Here is a 25,570-nt window from a genome sequence, read left to right on the forward strand (position 1 = left end):
ATATAAAAATGGCATTATACTTTCATGTGTCTTTAATGGTCAGTATGTTTTCATGTACTTACTGTCCATTTCTTTTTCATAGGAAAATAAAATTGGGCTTTATCTTGTGAGTCTCATGTTTCTCAGGGAGAGAGGGCCCATTTCTATGTACTGTGTAAATTATGTACCTTGCAAAAGAGTTCCTTAGCGAATACTTATTCTCCTCCCTGTCCTCCAGTATGTGCCTAGTCTTCCAACAAAGCTTTGGTAATTGGAAACCTTAAGGGGTTTTGAACAGAAAAACCAATTAGATTTGCCTGAAGAATAATGGGACAAAGGCTGGGAGCAAGGAAATCAGTTAGAAACCTACTGAAATAAGACAGGCAAAAAACGATAATGAGGGCTTTGCATTAAGATGGTGAATAGTGGGTATTGAGAAGAGGAAATGGATTTGAAAGATATTCAGAAGATTACCTTGTTTAGAAAATTATTTTATTGACATAAAGACATATTCTGCATGAATTCAGAAGGATTTGGGCAAAGGTATAGTATGTCTCTCAGTTAATTATTTCAGATGAAGAGGGAAAATGTATTTAAGCTAAAAAGTGATTTCATTGATATAGTATATTTGTATTATGCTTTTAAATACTATGATTTATCAGGCACAGTGGCCTGTACCCATCTGTAGTATCAGCTACTAGGGAGGACCAGTTGAGACCAGGAGTTTGAGGCCATCCTGGACAACATAGTAAGACCCTGTCTCTTGAAAAAGAAAGGCAAAACAGGAATAGAATTGATGCTAAACCTGTCTCATTCTAGCAATAATATTAATTCATAAACATGGTAATTGAAAAAAAGATCAGTCTCATTGAGTCACCCCTCCAATAAAGTTTAAAATAATAGCAATTTAAAATATAAAATGATTGTATATCAAAAGTAAGGGAGAAAGTATTCAGTACCTTGATTTTAAAATTATATAAAAGTAAGCTTACAAAATTAGAAAATTAATCATACCATCAAGGAGTATTAACCATTTTATTTCCTTCTAACTTTTTATCTTTTTATGACTGATAATACTGTAAATAAAATTTTATATACTGAGTTTTTAACACTAAACATTTCCTACATTATATATTACATTATTCCCAAACCTGATTTCAAATGACAGCACCATATTTCACTTTATGGGCATATCATAATTTGCTTCACCATTCTCTTATTATGGCATGGTTAAGTTGTTTCTTTTTACTATTAAAAATAGTTCTCTACCTAGAGGAAAAGAAGTCATACGAAAAAGATACTTGCACATGCATGTTTGTAGCAGCATAATTTGCAGTTACAAAGTACGGAACCAGCCCAAATGCCCATCAATCAATGAGGGGATAAAGAAAATGTGGTATACACACACACACACACACACACACACACACACAAACACACATTATGGAATACTACTCAACCATAAAAAGGAAAGAAATAATGGCATTTGCAGCAACCTGGGTGGAATTGGAAACTATTATTCGAAGTGAAGCAATTCAGGAATAGAAAACCAAACGTTATAGGTTCTCACTCGTTCTCACTCATATGTGGGAGCTAATCTATGAAGACACAAAGGCATAAAAATGATACGTTGGACTTTGGGGACTCGGAAAAGGGTGGGGGTGGTGAGGGATGAAAGACTACACATTGGGTACAGTGTACACTATTCGGGTGATGGGTGCACCAAAATCTCAGATATCACCACTAAAGAACTTATTCGTGTAACCAAACACCACTTGTTCTCCAAAAAAACTAGTGAAATAAAAAAATAAAAAACTTTGGCCGGGCGCGGTGGCTCAAGCCTGTAATCCCAGCACTTTGGGAGGCCGAGACGGGTGGATCACAAGGTCAGGAGATCGAGACCATCCTGGCTAACCCGGTGAAACCCCGTCTCTACTAAAAAATACAAAAAACTAGCCGGGCGAGGTGGCGGGCGCCTGTAGTCCCAGCTACTCGGGAGGCTGAGGCAGGAGAATGGCGTGAACCTGGGAGGCGGAGCTTGCAGTGAGCTGAGATCCGGCCACTGCACTCCAGCCTGGGTGACAGAGCGAGACCCCGTCTCAAAAAAATAAATAAATAAAATAAAATAAATAAATAAATAAAATAAATAAAAAACTTTAAAACAACAAATAATCTGAGAAAAATACTTTGTGCCTAAAGCTTTTTCCATTTTAGTACTCTTTTCTTTGCCAGATTCAAGAAGTGATCAAAATGTGTGAATGTTTTAAAAGCTTTTGGTACAGTTTATTAAAATTGCTTTCCAGAAAGAGTTGTTCCAGATTTTATTTTACTTCTTTGTGTGTAGATTTAGCAATGAATGAGTATGCCTGTTTTCCTTATCACCACTTCTTAAAAAACTTGTAAATTTAATATGCATTGAAACTTTTAACTTACTGAAAGAGATAATTAGGTAGTAGGAAGATACTTTTTTTCTAGTTTAGGATTCTCTAAAATGTTAATTTGATTCTTACAATTCATGAATAATATATACTTCATTGTAGATTGTATACTTTGCATTTTCAAACAGTCTTTTGTTTGCCATATCAGCCACTTGAATGATGCTTTGGTTATTTTATTCGCTGAGACCCATTTAGATGTGTAGCTATAAATTCATTGTGCAATATGAACTATTCCTAGTTAATAGGTTAATTCCAGGTACATTGGTAAACATTTAAAAATCATTTGTTACTTAAATATTACACACAATTTCATGAAGCAACAAACACTTGTGATATTTTCTTTAAAAAAGTATTATTATTTAAAAAGTATTATTTAAAGTAAAATGTGTTAATGTTTAATTTACAGGATATAAATAGAATAACCCAGCTCATTACAGCAAGACACTAAGTTTGTTCATATGCAGATTTGCTTGTCAGCTTTATTTTAATTTATAATTTTAACATGACTTCTCAGTTATAATTTAGTAAAAGATAATCTAATTCAAAAAAAGTCTCAATTAAAAGCAATATCTTTTAATTCACTGATACTACTACTAAAACTTACGCTTGTTTATAGTTTTCAATCTCCTGAGCATCCCAACCCTGAGATTGTTTAGGCAGATATTCAATTTGTAATAAAAAGAAATTGTGCACCTGTAATCCCAGCACTTTGGGAGACCAAGGCAGGTGGATCACTTGAAGTCAGGAGTTCGAGACCAGCCTGGCCAACGTGGTGAAACCCTGTTGCTACTTAAAAAAAAAAAAAAAAAAATTAGCCAGGCGTGGCGGCGGGTGCCTGTAATCTCAGCTACTCAGGAGGCTGAGGCAGAGAACTGCTTGAACCTGGGAGGCAGAGGTTGCAGTGAGCCAAGATTGCATCACTGCACTCCAGCCTGAGCGACAAGAGCAAGACTCCGTTTCAAAAGAAAAAAAAAAATTGTGATTTAGAGAAGTTAAAGTAAGACAAAATTCTAACTTAGATCTTTTCTCACCTATTTTTTTCTCCCAATATTTTCTTCTATTCAGTTTGCTTATGATTTTTGACAATTATTTGAGTCATTTATTTTCAGAAATCTCTGGAACAAATAAATACATTTCCTGAAGTTTTCTGCTCTTCCCACTTTCGATTATGTATTTTGAAAGCATGTTTGCTGGATATCAGTGTTTAGCCAACATTTTTCCAATATTTTATCAGCAACTGTCACAACACGTTGGGACAGCTGTTATGAAAATTGGGTAAAAATGACAGCCAGTTTTGACATAATTTTAAGTGACAGTAGATTCTCAGATGTATTTTTAATAGTTCAATTGCCTACTCCTTGATGCAATAACAGCTTTGAGTTTCAAGAGCATTTTTAATTATTATTATATCCTTGTGATAGCCCAGTGTCATAAAATAGCGTTGGTATTACAGTGATTTTCTAACTGAGTGATTGCATGCCAAAGGAATTAAATGAGACAAGGCTATTTTTTCTCTAGAACAAAAACTAGAACTTGCATTTATACATTTAAAATATCTTAGTCAATTTTGAATTTTATTTGTTAATTTTAGAAGTAGCACCAACAAAATCTTTTAAATCTTTTAAAAAGAAAAGCTTGTGGAAAGTTTGAACCCTTAAAATTGTTAGCCCTACAGTGATTGCTCTGAATTATTTTAGAATAAGCTAGTGAAAGTGCTTCAGCCACTTTTACTTGGATATCAGCTTTTTTCTTAAATAATTACACAGTGATGGGAAAAGTAATATCCCATTTCTTTAAAAAATTAAATGAAACAAAGCCCTTCCAGGACTTTGTGTTTTGTAGTGTACTAAATTTTACTTACTTTAACATTTATTTTATATAAATTATTGTTTATGACATTTTAAAAGCATGTCTTTAGTGAGTGTCATTTATTGAGCATATCTCCCAACCTAAGTCTAGTGAGAGTGCATGATTTAAATCCTACATAATCAGCAAGTTGAGGCTAATTTATTCATTCACTTATTCAACACAGTAATAGACTACTGTTGTCTTCTGTCTTTTGACTCACTATCAACAGCAGAGTTCTTGGAACATTTTTTTTAACTTGCAAACTAAAACATAGATTTGTGTTTTCTTCCTAATAATTTCTGCATTTTCTATGTACATTTATCACTTTTATTATAGTTAAAAACATTATTATAATTAGATAGCTCTTCTACATGACATGGTTAGCCTTTTAGTTCTTCATGTTATTTTTAATAAAGCCCGTTTTTCTCATGAAGTTGAATTTTTCTAAAAGTTCATATTACTGTATTTTGACATAGTTCTAACCACGTACATTTGAGTTTTGGGAATTGCAATTTATAGTGATGGCAGTGATATATACTTACTGACTTGCTAAATACTAATACATTTTTAGTATCTTATTTTGTGGTGGTGGTGGTTTTTATTCTGGCAACTAATGAGTTGAGGGTTGTTCCCAATAGGCAACTGAAGAGGATTCTTCCAGTTCTCTAGTGAAGGATCACCTTTTTCAGCAAGAGACAGTTGTTACCAGTGAGCCTTATAGAAGCTCAAATATAAGACCTTCTCCCTTTGAAGATCTGAATGCCAGAAGAGTCTACATGCAAAGCCAAGCCAATCAGGTAAGAAGATAAAGTATTTTTTCAGCACGTTGTTTATATGTGTAGAAATTGGATGATGTCTTAGATAAGGACATTAAAACCATCTGCCCTTTACCAGACACAGTAAAACAAACAAAAAAAACCAGGATAATTTGATTTATAACGAATCAAATCCAGAGTGAAACAATAAACATATACACCATAAAGTCCTATATGGGTGTAGTGATTGAGCAAGGGGACATCACAAGCATTCTTATTTTACCCCTTATCTCACAGGAAAGCTTTCAATATTTGTCATTAATTATGATGTGTTTACTATATGTTTTTATAGATCTCTTTATCAGATTAAGGATAACCTTTTGTTCTTACAGAACTAAATTTTTATTACATGCTTTTTCCGCAGTAATTGAGGTGATTCTATTTTTTTCTTCCTTTATCCTGTTAAATTGCAGTCATTGGTTTGCAACGTTGCAGTCTTGGAATAAACCCATCTTGGTTGCCATGTGATATATTCATTATACACACACACATACATATATACATATACATTCAAGCATGCGGATTTGTCAGTATTTCATCTTGGATTTTTATGTCTGTGCTTATAAAAGAGATCAACATAATTTTTCTTCCTTATAATATTTTTTTTCCTTTTTTTTTGAGACAGAGTCTCACTCTGTCGCCCAGGCTGGAGTACAGTGGCATGATATCGGCTCACTGCAACCTCTGCCGCCTGGGTTCAAGCGATGCTCCTGCCTCAGCCTCCCGAGTAGCTGGGATTACAGGCACCTGCCACCACACCTGGCTAATTTTTTTGTACTTTTTAGTAGAGATGGGGTTTCATCATCTTGGTCAGGCTGGTGTCGAATTCCTGACCTCGTGATCCACCCACCTCAGCCTCCCAAAGTGCTGGGATTGTAGGCGTGAGCCCTGCACCCGGCCCTTTACAATGTTTTTATCAGCTGTTGCTATCAGGGTATGCTGGCTTTATAAAATAAGTTGGACAGTATTTCTTTTTTGCATGTATGGAAGAGTTTAAGATTGGTTGTTATTTCTTTCTTAAAGGTTTGGTAGAATTCCCCAGTGAAGCCATCTGGGCCTGGATTTTTTTTTTTTTAGATGGTTTTGAACTATGGAATTTTAGTTTCTTTAACAGGCACAGGACTATTCACGTTTCCTAATTCTTTTTGTGTCAGCTATCACAAGTTATAGTTTACAGTAACTTTGTCTATTTCATCCAAATTTTTAAGTTCATTGGCATAAATATATCCCATTTTTGGTTGCTGATATTGAAAATATGTGCCTTCTCTCTGATTATTCTTGCTTAGGAGTTGATCATTTTTAGCCTTTTCAAAGATAACTTTTGGATTTTTTACTTTTTTAAATGTTTGTTTTCTATTTCATTGATTTCTGCTTCTATTTGCCTACACTATTAAGTTTTAGCTTTACTCTTCTTGGTTTTAGATTCTTGTGAAAGCTTAGTTTCTTGATTTTTGTTTTCAGCTTTTTTCCTCTTTTTCTCTCTTTTTCTAATGTAGGTATTTAAGGCTATAAAATTTCATTTAAGTGCTCTATCCACATTTTACAATATTTTCTAGTTTATTCATTTTTAATGGAAAATTTTAGACATACCAGAGGGAGAATGAATAAAGGAGTGAACTACCATATGCTATTCTGCTTCCAAGACCCATCATTGGCAAAATGATGATATGCCGTATTTTTACCATTATTCAGAAATGGGTTGTTTCATTTCTAAATATTTGGGGTTTTCTAGTTTTCTCTTTAATGTTACAAATAAAGATGATTTCATGTATGACTTCATTTTTTTGATATTTGTTGGAACTTGGTTGATGGCCCAGCATATAGTCAGTGTTTTTTGTTGTTGTTGTTTTGTTTTATTTTTGAGATGGAGTCTCACTCTGTTGCCCAGGCTGGAGTACAGTGGCGTGATCTCAGCTCACTGCAAGCTCCGCCTCCCGGGTTCACGCCATTCTCCTGCCTCAGCCTCCCGAGTAGCTGGGACTACAGGCGCCTGCCACGATGCCCAGCTAATTTTTTGTATTTTTAATAGAGATGGGGTTTCACCGTGTTAGCCAGGATGGTCTTGATATCCTGACCTCATGATCCACCCACATCGGCCTCCCAAAGTGCTGACATTACAGGCGTGAGCCACCGCGCCTGGCCCAGTGTTTTATGTACATTCAAAAAGAATGCACATTTTTAGTAGTTGGGTATAGCAGCCTTTTTGTTAAATCGATCCTTTTGTCATTATGAGATATCCTCCTTTGTCTCTAGTAATACTTCTTGCCTACAAATACTTTGTTGATGTCTGATTACATCAATTTTCTTCTGGTTAGCACTTTCACAATAGTTTTTTTTGTTTGTATTTTTCCTTTTACTTCCAACATTTCAGACCTCTCTTTTAAACCATATATAGTTGGGTTTGGGTTTTTTTTTCCCCAGAGTGTCTTTGTCTTTTAATTGGAGTATTTAGTTCATTTACTTTTACTACAATTATTGATATAAATCTACCATTTTATTCATTTTTTATTTGCCCCATTTGCTGTGTTTTTTTCCTTCACTGTGCTTATTCAAATATATTTAATTACTTGATTCTCATCCCTTTATTAGCTAATTAGTAATACAGTTGTTCAGTATTTTTAGTGATTATCCTAGAGATTACAAATGTATCTTGCCTCCTTAAAATCTATCGTGTATTAATGTTTTACCATTTTCAGGATAATGCACAGATCTACAGTATCTTAACTCAATTTACCTCCTTTTTACCTTTTATGTAATTGTCATTACAAACTTTATCTCTATAAAATTTAAAACCTTGCAAAAATATTTTAAACAGTCAGCATTCATTTAGGTTTATTCACCTTTTTATGACTTTTGACATTCTTCAATACCTTATGTATTATACTTCCATCTAGGATCATTTGCTGTTTATTGGTGCTTGCTGAACCTCAGTTTTCATTTATCTGAAAAAAAATCTTTTATTTCCTTCATTTTTGAAGGATGTTTTGCTTTTCATTGAATTCTGTTATAATTTATTTTCTTTCATCAATTTAAAAAATGTAATACCATTGAGAAGTTTCTGCCCTTCCTATTAAGAAATAATATCTTTATTGTTTTCAGATGTTTTATTATGCTATACCTAGGTATTAGGTTATGTATTTTGTTTTGGGTGTATAGAGCTCCTGGAGTCTGTGACTTCATGCCTTTGAACAGATTTAGGAATTTTCAGCCAGTAGCTCTTTAAATGTTGTTTGAAGCTCAGGGAGAGTTAAAGACTGGAGATAAATTTTGGAAATCATTATCAGAGAAAGAAAATTGAAACTATGGGGACAGTTAGAATTACTTTGGTAGACTATGTTCTATTTTAAAACTATTAACAGTAGGGAATCACTAAATACTGAGTCAGTGAGTTAAGAAAGAGCAGTCACATTAGGTGAACCAGAAAAGGGTGTCTCAGAATCCTGGGGAGGACAGTGATGGAGTAAGGAAAGGAGATGATGGAGTAGTTAGTTAATATTTTACAGCAATAATGCCCCAATAAAATTCAAATTCATTTCTATAAAGGTAATTGATAACTGTACCACATTTTCAGTGGGATTAAGAGGTGTGCATGACTGGAGAGGAAACAAAGATGATGTTTGCTAGCCACTTCTCTAGAAGCTTGACTGCAAAAGCCTTCCTTAACAAATAGATGGAGTTCGAGGGTGCAGGGTCAAGAAATGAATATGGTCATAAGATGAAGAAAGTGGAGAAATTAAAAGATTCAGGACAGAGAGAAATTGATAGAGAAAGGTGCAACAGAGACTGTAAAGACAGGAGAACTGCATGAGAAGAGAGAGGTGCAAGTGAAGTTTAGGTAGAGTTACAGAGTTGCTATGGAGACAGAAAGTTAATGAAATTCAAACTTGATAAATTCAGCATTGTGGGCCGTACTATTCTTGTCCTAAAGTCTTAAAAGTGGGTAGAGAGAGAACAAAAAACCTTCTAGATCATCTAGGACCTTTTCTTCCAGCAACTCTCATACCATAGCAAATACAGTTTGAATTATTCAAGGTGGACATGGATTGTAAAAGTCTCCAGGTAAGTCTCCCAGGCTCCCTGTAGCTTTATTTTTCACTGATCGTTATTATTAATTTTTATCATAGCTGGTAACTACTATGTGCTAGATACTGTTTTAAGTGCTTTACTTATGTAACTCTTAATCCTCACAACAAACTGGCCAACTACCTAATTTTAGTGATTAACGATTATCTGTAGTTTATGTATGTTGTCCAAATTTATTATGAAATTTTATAAAAAATTAAAGAAAAATTAAGGAAAAAATTGCAAGCCAGTTTTACCTTGAGCAAAATAATTGCAAGAATAAAGGCTAAAAGCAATCTGCATGTTTTCACTAGAGATTTTGGGATACTAAAATGAACCCACTAGGAGTCATATTTGCTTATAAACGTCCAGGCATCCTATGAGACAGTTGAATCTGGAGATACTCATTTTAACAGTTTTTAATACAAAATATATTCCCACATATTGAGTGGGCAGAAAAACTCATGTCAACGTAGGAGAGAGGTAAAGTATGCATATCCTGAACTAAGTCACTGATTCATACAGTTGAGCAGGGAAAGAAAACACGGTGAATGGAACACAGGGACGTTATGATATACCAGTATTCCTCATCCCAGGCCCAGGGAATTTATTTGGCCTACCTTCTTTGAAAGAACTATAAATTTAAAGGTGTTCTTTTGATTAATGGGGAAAAAGAACTGAACTCTTCTCCCAAAATAGTAATGGCGGTTATGATGGGGTGGTTGAATAATGTAGTTATCAGGTAGAAAGCACAAAAAGTGCTAAATAACTACAGAGAGAGATGTGAACAACATTTGGCAGACAGCTCTTAGCTTTGGGATTATGACATGGCCTCTAGAGCCTATTCTGTTTGGGTCTGAATTCCAGCTTCTTTACTTACTGGCTGTGTGGCCTTGGACAAGTTACTTACGTTCTTTGTGCCTTAGTATCCTCATCTGTAAATTGGTATAATATCAGTATCTACCTCCTAGAGTTGTTATGAATATTAAATAATTAATGTTTTATATAAAAGCACTTAGGAAAAACGTCAAATAAATAGAACAATAATACTTGTAATTGATACTTTTTCTTATCTCCAAGGTTGATGTGACTTAGAGAAACAAGGGTTATATTATATGAATTTTCATAACTAGATGTTTACACATTTGCTGATGTTATAATTGGTGAACTTCTCAATTTAATAGGAATTATAATGGAATGGTTTTCTCTTTTAAAGCTGCGGTAGACTATAGCTATACGTATAGTAAAGAAATATTGTAGAAGTTTCTTAATAGAAATAAAACACAGTATGATTCAGCACAGTGCTGTTAGGATAGTGTAGCAGTTGTCCATTTGTATGTGACCCAGAAGGCCTCACAGGATGAGTTTTCCATAGTACAGAATCTGGCCCTCAGCTTGCAGACCAGACACCTTATTTTCATAGGATACTAGGACTAAAGTCATTTTCAGAGATTCAAGTAATTGAGTTTAAGAAAATGATAGGTGAAAATCAGAACATAAAATTTGATTTCAACCGTCCTGAGGGCTGTAGTTACTTGTAGTAGCGTGATTAACACATTCTCTACCAAAAATAGGTCTTTATGAGATCATCACTGAAAGCTAGCTTGGTGAGTGTAAATGCTCAACAAAATAACTATGTCCTTTGAATGTTTAATAACATTCAACTGGGGTAAATTGATGGGTCCTTTTCTACAACAGAGGAACAGCGTTGCCAAAAGGACTAGACAGTTGCCTTGCTGAACTATAAAGAGTAAGCTAGCAAGTTAACTTACTAGTTTTATGAATGCTGCTAGAAGACATGGCTGCTGGGTCAGAGACAAAGGACTTTGTTATTCTTCACAGTACAATAGTAGCATGAGCTTCATGTTTGTGTTGATTTCCCTTGCTCCTCCAAATCCCATGGGAATGATGCTCAGAAATACGTTGTCCGCTCGGTGGGTTTGCATCCCAGCTTTGGAACCCTGAACTTAGGGAAGCCAAGTCTTTTATAATGACTTTTAATGCAGTTCAATAGCCTGCCTTACTTGCTGAGGAAGGAGATACTGTCTTTGTTATACTGGACACTAAACAAGCCTGTTTCCAAAGGGGAAACACTATGTCTTTCAAGGGTTTCACTGTACAGATGTCCTTGAAAAGACAGTTCAAAACAAAAGGCCGGTAGTGCATATGCTCACTAGATCTGCAGAGATGGGACCCATAAAGAATTATCAACTGCGTTAGCTTAGGTTCCCTTAGTAAAGCTTCAATAGGCATTGCTAGTGTTTGTCTTTGACTCGTTGTTTAATGCTTTGAAGAGCTAGTAAATCTTTTGAGGCCAGGCATGGTTGCTCACCCTTGCAATCCCAGCACAATGGGAGGTTGAGGTAGGAGGATCACTTGAGACTAGGCATTTGAGACCACCTGGGCAACATAGCAAGACTCCATCTTTAACATATAAATTTATATATACATACATACGTGTATATATATATACATTTATATATACATATATGTATATATACACACGTATATATGTGTGTGTATATATAATATATAATTATATATATATATATAAATTAGCCGGGCATGGTGGTACACACCTGTAGTCTCAGCTACTCAGGAGTCTAAAGCAGGAGAATTGCTTGAGCCAGGGAGGTCCAGGCTGCAGTGAGCCACGCATACCCTTGCACTCAATCTGGGTGATAGAGTAAGACCTCGTCTCAAAAAAAAAAAAAAAAGAAAAAAATCTTTTGGATGGATAGATACATTGTTTCAAAGTCTTAAAGGCCTGGAAGCCATTATATAGTTCTTTAACTTAGTTTCTTTTACTTTCACATTACCGGGTTCATTTCACTAGACAAATATGACAGCATATGTCAGAGATTTATGACATGTTTAATACATAAAAAAGAATATATTCACTGAATACTTGAGAAACCACCAAACAAAACAGGAACACTCCCAATCTATACCTTTGCTTTCATCCTAGAGGTAACTATTTCCTGGAATTGTATTTGTCTGACATTCTCATGCTTTCCTTGATAGTTCTAAAACTTGTTTCTTTTTATTCTCCCAATTGGATATTTTAGTTGTTTTCAGGTTTTTGTTGTTATAGGCATACTGCTAGTACAAACTTTCTTGTCCGCAACTATTCATGTGCATGAGTTTCTTTAGAGTATTTAGCATTTGATTTTTGACACTGATGTGCTACAGAAGGTTCTGGGACAAATTGGACTTTAGGATTGATGTGTATGTACCGTGCGTACAGGGAATATGTATTGAGTATTTGAAAGACTTTGGAAATAACTGTGATTGTTCCTTTACAAATGGATTTTAACTGCATGCTCTCATATGGCCTTTTGCTAGGTAATCAAATGTTCTGTGTCACTTGTCTGTATATTCTGGATTCAGATCTTTCTGAGTTTTATTTGCGGCTAGTATCTCCTAGTTTGTGATTATTTTTCACTCTTTGTGGTGTTTTGGTGAACAGACATTATAAATTTTAATGCAGTTGAATTTATGATATCTTTTATTATTTTTACAGACCCCTCCCTATCCTTATCTTAAAGATTTTCTTCCTAATCTAAATGTTCTAAAGTTTTGTCTTTAATCCACTTTAAATTGATTTCTATGGTAGGGATCAAATTTTATTTTTCCACATAGGTTACTAATTGTCCCCTCACTGTTTATTGGAGCCTTTCTCTGCACTGATACGCAGTACCATATCCGTCACATCAGATTGCTATGTATGTTTGAGTATTTCTGATGTCTCTAATCGAAATTAGTACCACATTGTCATCTTTACTCTAGAAATGTTGTAGCTCTATAATAACTTAATATTTGTAGAGAAAGTGCCTAACTTTGTTATTCCTCTTGGATCTTTTTTTTTTTTTCCCCCCAGATTTGGCTGTTTACCGTTTTAAAAAAATTAGAACCAACTTGTCAAATCTGGTGACGAATCCTTTTGTGGTTTATATTTGAATTGCTCTGAATGTGTATATTAGTTTAGGGGATAATTTATCATCTTATTTGTGAATATGATATATCCCTCTGTTTAGCTCTTTTTCTGTTTCTTCACATAAAACTTTGCATTTTCTTTGTGAAAGGATAATACCTATTTTATAGTGTTATTTCTTTGTACCATTTTTATTGTTTTATTATAAATGGAATCCTTTTAAAATTTAATTGTGACCAGCTTTGAAGAAGCATCTCTTAGGACTTTTTCAGCTGATAAATTTTCCTGAAGATTATAGCAAAAGTACCAAATTTTGAGGATATTAAAAAGCAGAAATTAATTGGGGTGTAACTTATCACATCTGTTTTTAGTAAGTGTGAAAAGGTCAATATTGTCCGTTTATTTGTCTTTTCACTTAGAGATTGTGTGAGAGAGCTAATATTCAGATACCCTATTGACTCAGGTAGTTTTCAAAGTGTGTATTGTTTAAGTGATGTGTATGACTTTTTTCTGAGACAGTGGTGAGAAAATGGACATTTTTACTCTTTAAAATAGTTCTTAGAAATACATATTTAATATACTAGTTGAGGTCATTGTATTGTACCAGGAAAGAAAATTGTTCTCTCTGCTTCCTTTTGTGTAATGTTCTTCTGTTTTTCACTTGACCAAATACCTAGCTTATTCTGTGTTTCCTTGAAGTCACATTTCCTTTCATGCCTTCCCAGACCATTTAATCCATAGTTATTTCCTCTTGTTAATTTCTAAATTCTTACATATTCTACTTATAAACATAGAATGGCCTCCATATTGTATCATTAAATGCAGAAACCAAGGGCACAGTACAAAGGGTCCTATTTTAAAGGTGTGTGTATGTGTAAAAATTTTTGGAAGACACTAAAAAAATTTTTTTTATGATAGTTAGCTTTTAAAACTGGGACTGAAAGGTCTAAGATGGAAGGAAGATTTTTACTTCATGTGCTTTTATACTATTTGAAAATTTTGCTATCTGCATGTATTACTATTTATTTTCAGGGTTATAGTTTTTATTAAGTATATAACAGTAGGAGTTGGATCAAAATTATCTGGAAAAATAAGAAGTAAACAAGATTGCCAAAATGTTGATGATAACTGAAGCTAGATAATAGACCCGTGGTGATTCATTACATTATTCTCTCCTTTTATGTATATTGGAATTTTTCACCATAAAATTTTAAAAATTAAACATTCATACATTTTAGCTGTAATTTAGGTCTGAAATGGGCTTTGCAATTCAAAAGACTTGTAAATGTATCAGGACACTAAAGATTCCTATTTTTTCATTGCTATGTATTTCACCTACCACCAAATCATCCTTTAAAAAAGTATATAATTTGGTGGTTTTTATTACATTCACAAGCTTATGCAGCCATCAGCAGTATCACATTCCATATCACTTCCCAAAAAACCCACACTGATTATCAGTCATTGCCACTCCTTCCCTATTCCCAGCCCCTGGCAACCATTATTGTGACATGTGTAACTACTTTATTTCTTTTCGTGGTTGAATAATATTCCACTCTATGGATTTACTACATTTTGTTTATCCATTCATTAGTTGATGAGTATTTGGGTTGTTTGTACTTTTTCGACTATGTATTCATTACTTGTTAAAGTTTAAATGTGTAAGAAAAGACCTACAGTTTTTGTTTGTGTTTTAGGTGGGGGGAAATAATTATATTTTATTCTGAAAACCGTTTTTGAAAAACTTTACTGCTAATAGGTTATGAGGTTTTGGAATATACACTGTACATAGTTTCATTAAAAGTAAAAAATTCTTGTGTCATTTAAGTAGAAATTGTTTGTATTTTAGATAACATTTGGTCAGCCAGGCTTGGACATTCAGAGCAGAAGTATGGAATATGTACAGCGGCAAATATCCAAGGAATGTGGAAGCCTAAAGTCCCAAAATAGGGTAAGTAATGTTAGTTTATCTTCTGATTTGGAATTTAACTAATTAGTATATAGGTGAAGTTTTCCAGTCTTTCTAATTCTCCATATAGTTGAATTGCACTAAAAAGTTTTTCATTGTGTAAATTTGCTGCATATGTGCTTATAAACGCCATTAGTTAAAAACTTTCCAAACTTCTCATTCGAGTCTAAAAGATTGCTGGAGCTTTTCGTCAGATAGAACCAAAAAGAATTATATATTGTTAATTTAATAAACTGTATCTGTCATCCCACCTTTAGCTCAGACCTAAAAATTTTTTAACCCTAATTCCATATATCTGGGGAACAGAAGTGTACCCCAAACTGAGTCAGATGCTTACTTGTAGTAGACTAGTCACTATGTCCAGGAACTGGAGCTAAAGATACAAATTTGTCTAGTTAGAAGCCTGCATTTATGGATGGTGGAAGGGGTCAAAAGACTTAATTTTGTTCTTTGGCCTCAAAGAGCCAACCTTCCCAGAAGGGTTGTGGAGGTAGGGATATTTTACGTCATTTTTCAGAGACTTTTTGTGTACCAAAGCTATAAACATGTATGTCTTTGTATTAATTTGCTAGGACTCCCACAACAAAATACTACAGACTGGGTAGCTTCAACAACAGAAATTTATTCTCTTAAAATTCTTAGAAGTCCAAGATCAAAGTTGTTGGTAGGTTTGGTTTCTTCTGAGTACTTTCTTCTTGGCTTGCAGGTAGCTGCCTTTTCACTTTGCCCTCACATGGTCTTTCCTCTGCACATACATCCCTGGTGTCTTTCTCTGTGTGTCCAAATTTCTTCATAAAGAAAACAGTCAGATTGGATTAAAGTCTCTCCTAAGGGCCACATTTTAATTTAGTCACCTCTTAAAAGGCTCTGTCTCCAAATACAGTCACATTACTGGAGGCTAGGGCCTCAACATATGAATTTGAAGAGGACATAAGTCAGACCATAACATTTTGTCCTTTGTCCCCAGATTCACGCCCTTCTCACATGCAAAATACATTCATCCTCATCCCAACAGCCCCAAAGACATAACCCATTCCAGTATCAACTCTTAAGTCCCAAATCTCATCCAAATAACATCTTTCAATCAAGTGTGGGTAAGACGAGGTACTTATATCTTGAGGCAAAATTCGTCTTCAGCTATGAACCTGTGAAATTTGTAATTTCATAGTACAAATACTATGATAGGATAGGTTAGAGAATATCATGATAGGAAAGGTACAGGATAGGCATTCCTATTCAAAAAGTGAGAAGTTGAATGGAAGAAAGATGTCATGGGTCCCAAGCAATTCCAAAACCTTACAGTAATTCCATTAGATTTTTAAACCTTTTAAAATATTTTAAGATTTTTTTAAAAAGATTTTAGGATTAAGAATAATCCTTTTAGTTTTAATGTTCTGCCCTCTGGGCCCGCTGGAATGGTAGCCCCACCCTCTCAGCTATAGGTGTCAGCATTGCCCCCAGGGCTCTGGGCTGCTAAAGCCTGGCCCACTGACACTGAGGAATTGACCCCACCCTCTGGAACTGCCTGCCTTCAGGCTCATTCTTCCCTTTTCTTGAAAGATAGTCATATTTCACATTACTTCCTTGGCCCGTCCTGTAGAATTCCAGAAGTCCAACAGTCTTCCTTCATTTTGTCCTGACTCTGTCCCCTTCAATCCAGATTGACAGCATTTCGTTTTACCATATGATTGTCCAACCACACCCTAGATATTCTCTCTGAACATGCTTTCTCATTTTATTGCAAATGGATAGACGTAGAACGTATCAAATCTTCATGTTCTCTTCCTTTTTGCTTAACAGTTTCTTCTTTCAATTTCTCTCTCTCCTCTCGAATGTTACTATAAGCAGCAAGGAAAAACTAGACTACACCTTCAACACTTTGCTTAGAAATATCTGCTAAATATTTAGGTTAATCACTCACAAGTTCTACTTTCCAAAAAACACAAGAACACAATTTAGCCAGGTTATTTGCTGCTTTATAACACAGGTTGCCTTCCTTCCAGTGTCCAAAACATGTTCTTCATTTCCGTCTGAGATCTTACCAGAATCACTTTTAAAGTCCATATTTAGAAGCAACAGTCTCTTCAAGGCTCTTTCTAACATGCATCTCAAAATACTTTCCACCTCTACCCATTACCCAGTTCCAAAACCATTTCCACATTTTTAGGTATTTGTTAGAGTGACACCGCACTTTGACTAATACTGACACTAAAATCAGTATTAGTCAAGGTTTTCCAGAGTAGAACCAACAGGATAGATGGATGGATGGACGGATGGACGGACGGGCGGGCATACGGACAGACAGACAGACGGGCAGGCGTACGGACAGACAGATGGGCGGGCGGACGGAGGGATGGATGGAGGGAGGGACGGACGGACGGACGGATGGACGGAGGGACTGACAGAGGGACGGGCGGACGGATTTTATTTTAAGGAAATGGCTCATGCAATAGTAGAGGTACAGATCCAAAACCTGCAGGGTAGGCTGTCTGGAGACCCAAGAAATAGTTGTAGTCTGAGTCCAGAGGCACCCTGCTGGCAGAATTTCTTCTTGCTCAGGGGGAGCTAAGCCTTAGTTCTAGTAAAGCCTTCAGTGGATTTCATGAGGTCCACCTACATCACAGAAGGTACTGTGCTTTGCTCATAGTCCACCAATTGAAATGTAGATCTCATCCCAAAAACATATCATGGAAACATCCAGAATAATATTTGAACAAATATCTGGACACTGTGGCCCCACCAAGGTGACACATAAAATTAAGCATCATAGCCCTCATTGCAGTTTTTATCTGTTTCTTTTTTAGGTCCCTTTAAAATCAATCAGACATGTCAGCTTTCAAGATGAGGATGAGATTGTCAGAATAAACCCTCGAGATATCTTAATACGTCGCTATGCAGACTACAGACATCCTGACATGTGGAAAAATGACTTGGAAAGAGATGATGCTGATTCCAGTATTCAGTTTTCTAAACCAGACAGTAAAAAATCAGACTATCTGTACTCTTGTGGGGAGGAGACTAAGTTAAGTTCACCTAAAGACTCTGTGGTATTTAAGACGCAGCCTTCCTCATTAAAAATTAAGAAGTCAAAACGAAGAAAAGAGGACGGTGAACGTTCTCGCTGCGTATACTGCCAGGAAAGGTTTAATCATGAAGAAAATGTCAGGGGAAAATGTCAGGATGCTCCAGACCCTATTAAAAGATGCATATATCAAGTTAGTTGCATGCTCTGTGCAGAGAGCATGTTGTATCATTGTATGTCAGACTCAGAGGGAGATTTTTCTGATCCCTGTTCGTGTGACACTAGCGACGACAAGTTCTGCTTGCGATGGTTAGCCCTGGTAGCTTTGTCTTTCATTGTACCATGTATGTGCTGCTACGTCCCTTTGAGAATGTGCCATCGCTGTGGTGAGGCATGTGGTTGCTGTGGTGGGAAACATAAAGCTGCTGGATGAAATGGTCCAGTGCCAAAATGAGCTTAAAATCTTTGTTTCCAGGAATTAGCTAACTTGGATTTGTGGAAGCTTTTGGCAAGCAATATGGAATCTTGCCTGGTATCACTGGGGCCACACATGGAGGAAGCAGAACTCATCAGTTCTTGGCGTTTCACGCCATGCCTAACTTTTCCCTTGAGTGCATGGCGTATTTTGTTACAGGTTGTAGAGTATTTGCAGAAGGAAACCATTTCTGGTTATTTGGCTATAAAAAGTCAGCATAAAATATGATCCAACTAAAAGGGATTAATTTTTTGGCATTTTTGTATATTTATGCATTAGGTGATGGGACTTTTAAAGGTTTGAATTTATTAGGACATGAACTAAAAATAAAAGTGCACTAGGGGACAGTTGATTTCAATTTAAGAAAAGTTAACACTTGGCAATTACAAGAAGTGAAACAAGTGCAACTAAATCATTTATTAGTTGTTTTTTGAAAGCAGTTTTATGTATAAATAACAAATGTTTATATTTAACTAAATGTAAGGTACGAATTATTACATATTAAACTTTTCTTCCCCTTCCTAGTTCTGAAGTAGATATATATATATGTATATCTACTGTCACATTCCATATATTTTGAATATTTAACTCATCTAGTTAATAATGTTTTTATTCCATGTGAATGATTTGATATTGTCATCCTTATTTCTCTTTGGCTACAATTTATATTGAGTTATATCTGTACATTCTGGTAATCTAAAATCCTTAAAAATACTCTAATAGCCTTGAGTGACCAACTTTTTTTTTAAAGCACAGATGTAATTGTCTAATGTTTTGATGGGAACGTAACACTTATTTTTATATAAAAAGACTGAGTAAACAAACATAGAAAAAAAGTGAAGTTTTTTAGTTGTTTTTGTGGTATTCAACCAGCAAGTTGTTTTCTTTCAGAGTTTCCTCCTTCAAAAAATTATATTGCATTTACAAATGTTTTACAAGGCAGAAAGTTTGACTGGATAGTCAGTGTAAAAGCTTCCTCTTGAGATCTGCATTTATCATTCTGCTAAACCAGAATATGTTCAGCTGTGTTACTAATTTTTTAGCTTAATCCTCAGTGCTTATTATTTACATAACAATGATAACTTTTTATCAGTTACATTTTATTTTTATTTAAACTGGCCAAAAGCAAAATTATTTTATGTTAAAATGTGTGCTAAACTATCCCAGGAAAGTATTTAATCCAACATTGTAAATGAAGTATCTTGTACATATAAATGTATTTCTTTTGCAGAGCATTATATTACTGGATGTTTAATTTACAAAATAGTTGGATAAATGTTCCAACAAACCTTAAAGTACCTTGAAGTCAGATTGTCTGTTTTTGTTTTTGTTGTTGTTTTCTTAAGTGTTACATTAAAACTCTAACCAAGGAAAGGGTTCTTTAAGAACATTCCCTTAGAGGGATAAAGTTGAGAAGTGTGCCTTTTTTTTAATGGCTTGAAGTTTCAGAGGTGATAAAAATTAAAATCACACTACCATTTGAAGCTCATTTTCTATGCAGGTTTTTAAACATCATTTATGTATCGTTCTTTTTATATATCACACTTAAGCTTGTGTTAGCTTTTTTCTTTTGCCCCAGATCAAACGGAACAATGTATATAACACTATCTGTCTGTAAAATACTTTTTTTAAGAAAGCATTTATATTTATATGACAGCTTGAACTGACAACATTGTGTATATAGATCATCTTGAAGTATTATTTCACATTGAAAAGAAGAAAAATATATTGATAACTATAGATGTTATGAAGAAGAGGGTATTTCTAGTTTTGTACTAAAAATCAATTGGATGAACTAAATCCAAAACATGACACTGTAGCAGCAGTTTTAAGTCTTATTTTTACTGTTTATATATTTGAATGCTGCTACAACAGATGATCTTCATCCCTGAAGTTTTCAGCTAAGCTTGGTTTCCTAGAATAGACTGTTAACTTTCAAAATTTTTATTGGTGAAATGGAAATACTGTTTTTCCTTGTGAATGAATTTTCATATTTGTAAGTGCTAAGTTTATAATTCAGGTTTGATCAAGGTGTGAATTACTGAAGAAAATAACTTGCTGGCTCTATAGGAAAATGCTGTGGAAATGAACTGTGTATATACTTCTGGGAGGAACAAATTTAATCATTTCTTCTGTTAAGCACTAATCAGTATAGTGCAACTCCTGGTTCTGTACTGTATTTTATATGCAACATATATGCTTTAATATTTTAATGTTTGTGCATTAATATTTTCAATTTGTTTAACCACTTTGCTGCTAAGATTTTGCCGTCCCATTCCCATTTTTTCCTTTACAATTTTAAACAAGTTTCTTCATTAAAAACTATGGTGATGAAATGGTTTTTATTTTACCTTGGATCTTTATAGTTAACATACCCAGTTTCTAAATCAGTCTACAAGACTAACTGATGATATAATGTTCTCTGAATCCCTATGTGGAAATTTTCTTTTGAGTAAATTAGAATTCCTTTGTGAAAGCAAATGGGTAGTTTAAATCACTGATTCTTAAACATGTGTATAGGCACCTTCAGGAACATTTTCTCATTCTCTGTACAGATTCAGCACTGCCAATTGGCTTTTCCTCTAAAACTTTTCTTTGTTTTTGTCTGATATAAGCAGATGGCTCAAGACAGCTGCTTCAGTAATAGGATTGAAAATGGAATCATCTAGATGGTATGACAAGCAAGACTGGTCCGATGAACTTGTTTTGTTCAGAACTGATAATTCTTAAATGATATTTTTCCTGGCTTGAAAAGGGACATCATTTGATTTCTGAAGAAGTATGTCGTGTGGAGCTTCAGCACCACCTACTGGATGATTTCCAGGCCAGAGACATGAGATGGCAATAGGGATCTGACAGGGTTCATCACTACTACCATTAAAGGGCTATTTATATGGTGACCACCTCTACCAGGGAAACCAGGAATAAGAACTATCTCAAATGAATTGTAAAATGGTTATTTTCCTAATGTGTCTTGTTGGCTTGCTGAAAGATTTTAAGCACTTTTTTCTTACATATCCTGTTTTAAAATATTGGTTGATATTTGGGACTGGCAATCAAACTTAATGGATGCACTGAGGCATTTATAGAACCAGTTGCTTTAACTCTCAAAAGCCATTACCAAAATGGTATTTTTTTCCTCCTTCTGCCAGTCAGGGAGAATTTTTAAAAATAATTCTCAAAACATGGAAAAACATAATCACACCTGTATTTTATCATGACAACTTCAGAAAGAGTGTGTGTGTACGTTTCTTTCTGGTTTTTTTGAGACGGAGTTTCACTTTTGTTGCTCAGGCTGGAGTGCAATGGTGCAATCTCAGCTCACTGCAACCTCTGCCCCCTGGGTTCAAGCAATTCTCCTGCCTCAGCCTCCCAAGTAGCTGGGATTACAGGTGCCCACCACCATGCCCAGCTAAGTTTTTATATTTTTAGTAGAGATGGGGTTTCACCATGTTGGCCAGGCTGGACTCGAACTCCTCACCTTAGGTGATCCACCCGCCTCGGCCTCCCAAAATGCTGGGATTACAGGTGTGAGCCCCTGCCCCCAGCCGTGTGTATGTTTCTGAGATGATGATGGGGTGGGGTTAGAATTTAAAGGGAAAAACTTGAACTACGTATTTTCATTGGTTATTCAGCAGTGCCTAAAATGAGCTTTTGAAGTAATGTAAATGCACTTTCAATTCATGTGTGTAGTGCCATCTGGTATCTTGGGTAAGTCTTGCTTTTTCTTTTCTTTTTCCTCTCCCTTGCCCCCTTAATTAAATGGCACAGAAATGTTTCTTAATACGCATGTAAGTCTCTAGAGACAGGAAATGTGCTTTCCTCTAAATGGTCAATGTAAAGAATTGTAAGGATATTTCTTGTGTTGAAATTTATGTTCGATTTTGTGATTACACTTGGAAATATGTGTTAAATTGGGTTTTTAATTGTAGCCCAGAGGTGCATTAAGAGGTACATTAAGCAAGTGTAACATTTTTTCCGCATAAAACTTAGAAAACTTTAGTTACCTGAAAAGCAAGGATTCTTTACTAATTATTATGCTCATTCTTGATTTGACTTCCATGATCACATTTTAAAGTGTAAGAGGAAGCACTAGAAACTGGCACTATTGTTGCACTAAAAAAGTCTATAAATCATGATAATAGCACCATGAGGTCTTTTGCAGTGAGACAGACATAAAGAATGAATTTCTTTAAAACAAACACAACCTGAGGTGATTTACATAAACCAAAAGAAAAACAAAAAGGCTTTAAGGTATTAGGTACTGTTTGCCTAGCAGCCAGGTGGTTATAAGACGTTCATATGCTTTGGTACACTGAAATGTTAGCCATTATTCCTGAAAGCTTCTTAAATTGCATCAGTTGTTAGTTTTGAAATTTTTCAAGAATAAACGAGTTGAAAAGTCTTTGTATTAAAAATACACATAGATTTTTGTGAACATTTCCAGTGTGTAGTGTCGTTTGCTTTCTATTTCTGACCTCAAAAGTGCCTCACTTGTATATTATTTCCATTAAAAGCTTGACTGCATTCTTTCTAATGAACAATGAAAAACTGTTTATGTCATAATGTGTCTCCTCAGATACAGTTAACTAGCTTGATAGTTTTGAGTATATAATGTAAATAATACATTATAAGTTTGTAACCATTTTTGTTACATCATACCCATGTCATTGGACATACCAGATGATTATCATAAGATTTTATTTTAATGGTTTTTTTCCCTCCTGGAATTACCTGATTAAACCTATCATGAATTCTAAAAGGACTTTTTCTTATTCTCCTAGAGCTTATCAAATTATCACATAAGAGATAATTACTGGAGGAGAAAGTAGTAAAAATGGAAGCTTTTGATAATTCTGTTCTTTAAAAGTATATTTTTAAACTGAAAGTTCACATATAGTTCATCTTAATAACATTTGTTCATCCTTAATTCAGATTTTTTTTAAGTCTCTTACCTAATAATGTTATATTTATTGGTTTGGTAACATGTCGCAGCTAAGCTAATGACCTTAAGTGGCAAATGTTTAACCCAAGACTACTGATTTTTTTATATTCAAGTCAGTTTCATGGTTTTACTTAACTTACAATATAAACAAAAAATAGCGAATAATCTAAATGAAAGGTTATTAGGACAGTAATCAAAAATTATAGTGTATCTCAACACCAGAATAAGTTGGATTACTATATTATAGTTTATTTGAAAAATCAAGGAGTAACTGTATCTTTACTATTAATTATGAAATGTAGTCTCATGTGCTTATTTACAGGTTTTTCAGAATTCGCTTTACATTCTTCACATCAAGTTAATACCCACAAGTAAGTAGAATAGCTTTTATAACAGGGAAATTGAAACTAGGGTTCTAGCTTGGCTTTCAATAGAAGTGTCATGCACATAATGCTCCTTAAAGAAAAAGACATCAACATCAATGGTATGAAAACTGTAGTCAGTCTCTCTAAATTTGACTGCTCTAAGATTTGCAGTTTTAGTGAGATCTGAAATGATGGTTTAAAAAAATACATTCATAATAAAAGTCTAACAAAATCACAGTTGAAATATTGTTTCTTTTGTCTTTATTTTTGTTACCTAATATATTTTATACATGATTACTTTTAATCCTCAAATAACCTTGTAAGTATTATCTTCCTCATTTTTCTAAGGAAGAGATTTGGGCTTCAAAAGGTCAAAATATCGGATTACATAGAGGCACGAGGTCTGAAACACATGGACTCCACAGCATAGGCTTTTCTTCCCGATGCGGTTTCAGCTTTCTCTTACAGGAGTTACAGATATATTTCATAAAATAATCATTCTGTTAAAATGAAATTCTGTTGTTTTAAGCTGGAGTAATTTTGTTTTATAAAGGAATAGTTTCCTAATTTCTACTCTTCCCTTGTCCATTTCTGGGCCCCCTATCTCACTGAGTTGTGGTATGTGATCCACAGTATGGCATGGAAATTTTTTAAATTGGAGAATAATTGTGATAATGCTTCAAGATTGTTAGTTGTGAGCTGATTCAATGGGAAGCACTAAAAACATACATAGTTCAGTTTGCGGAATTGTTCATTTTGCTCAATTGCAGGTTTATTGGAGGGATTCATTTTCACCAAAGCAGCAATACTTCTCCTTGAGACACTAGGAAACAATGCACTAAAATGAGCCATGTATACAGTACTCTTCCGACCTCCCCTCGCTCCCCCCCCCCAAAAGATGAGCTATTCATCTATCGGTTATTCCATAGAGCCTGTTTTGGGAACCAAAGTTGCATTTATTGTCAGGACTACTTTTTTTTATTTTGGAGACACAGTCTCACCCTGTGCCCAGGCTGGAGTACAGTGAGCAATCACATTACACTGCAAACTTGACCTCCCAGGCTCAAACAACCTTTTCGCCTCAGCCTCCCAAGTAGCTGGAACCACAACAATTGCCACCACACCCAGCTAATTTTTGTGTTTTTTTGTAGAGACAAGGTGTTGCTGTGTTACCCAAGCTAGTTTTCGAACTCCTGGGCTCAACCAATTCTACTTTGGCCTCCCGAAAGTGCTGAGATGACTGGCATGAGCCACCGCATCCGGCCAGGACTACTACTTAAACATGCTTCAGACGATTAGATTAGTATTCTCTCTTCTCTCAAAATTACTGGTTCTGTTAACCTGGAAATAATTTATAATAACCAAGATGCTATGTGCAATTAGGAAGAAAGGAGGACAAATTCCAGAATATTCAGTATTGAAATGTCAAGACTATTAACTCAATAATAAAATTTAAGTTAAAATTTAATTTAAACCTGTCTTTCATTTCTATTATTTAGTTTTGTATTGCCAGTTGTAAGGCATCAATTTAAATGCTGGTTTTTTCCTTTTAAAATGTATTGTGATACATCTTCTTATAGATTTATTTTTCTTGCCAAACATAAACCCCATGTTTTGTACTCCACATTTTCCTCTCCCCTCTTTTTCTATTAATAAAAGTAATGTTTCTCCAACTTCTCCAAATCTATGAGAGGAAAAATTCGTGGAGAAGAAATTTT

General features: G+C 34.8%; 1 protein-coding gene and 1 long non-coding RNA gene across 3 annotated transcripts in view; both read left to right on the plus strand.

Moving 5' to 3' along the window:
• SPRED1 (sprouty related EVH1 domain containing 1) overlaps positions 1 to 20,878 on the plus strand; it is a 100,342-nt gene extending 79,464 nt beyond the window's left edge. Inside the window, exons 5-7 of one of the 2 annotated variants that reach the window (NM_001204360.1) lie at positions 4,904 to 5,062; positions 14,926 to 15,027; positions 17,850 to 18,636. In NM_001204360.1, coding sequence (NP_001191289.1) covers positions 4,904 to 5,062; positions 14,926 to 15,027; positions 17,850 to 18,500 — 912 coding nt within the window. In that variant the 3' untranslated portion in view covers positions 18,501 to 18,636. Of the gene's footprint in view, positions 1 to 4,903; positions 5,063 to 14,925; positions 15,028 to 17,849 lie in introns of both variants that reach the window. The other variant, XM_077937621.1, reaches the window with a different exon arrangement.
• Positions 20,879 to 21,729: 851 nt separating this feature from the next.
• On the plus strand, positions 21,730 to 25,320 carry LOC144329720 (uncharacterized). Its single transcript, XR_013395322.1, has 2 exons — positions 21,730 to 23,858; positions 25,004 to 25,320. It is a non-coding gene; the product is annotated as an uncharacterized LOC144329720 (long non-coding RNA).
• Positions 25,321 to 25,570: the final 250 nt, after the last annotated feature.

Source organism: Macaca mulatta, chromosome 7 (assembly GCF_049350105.2).
Source record: "Macaca mulatta isolate MMU2019108-1 chromosome 7, T2T-MMU8v2.0, whole genome shotgun sequence".
Classification (NCBI taxonomy): Eukaryota; Metazoa; Chordata; class Mammalia; order Primates; family Cercopithecidae; genus Macaca; species Macaca mulatta.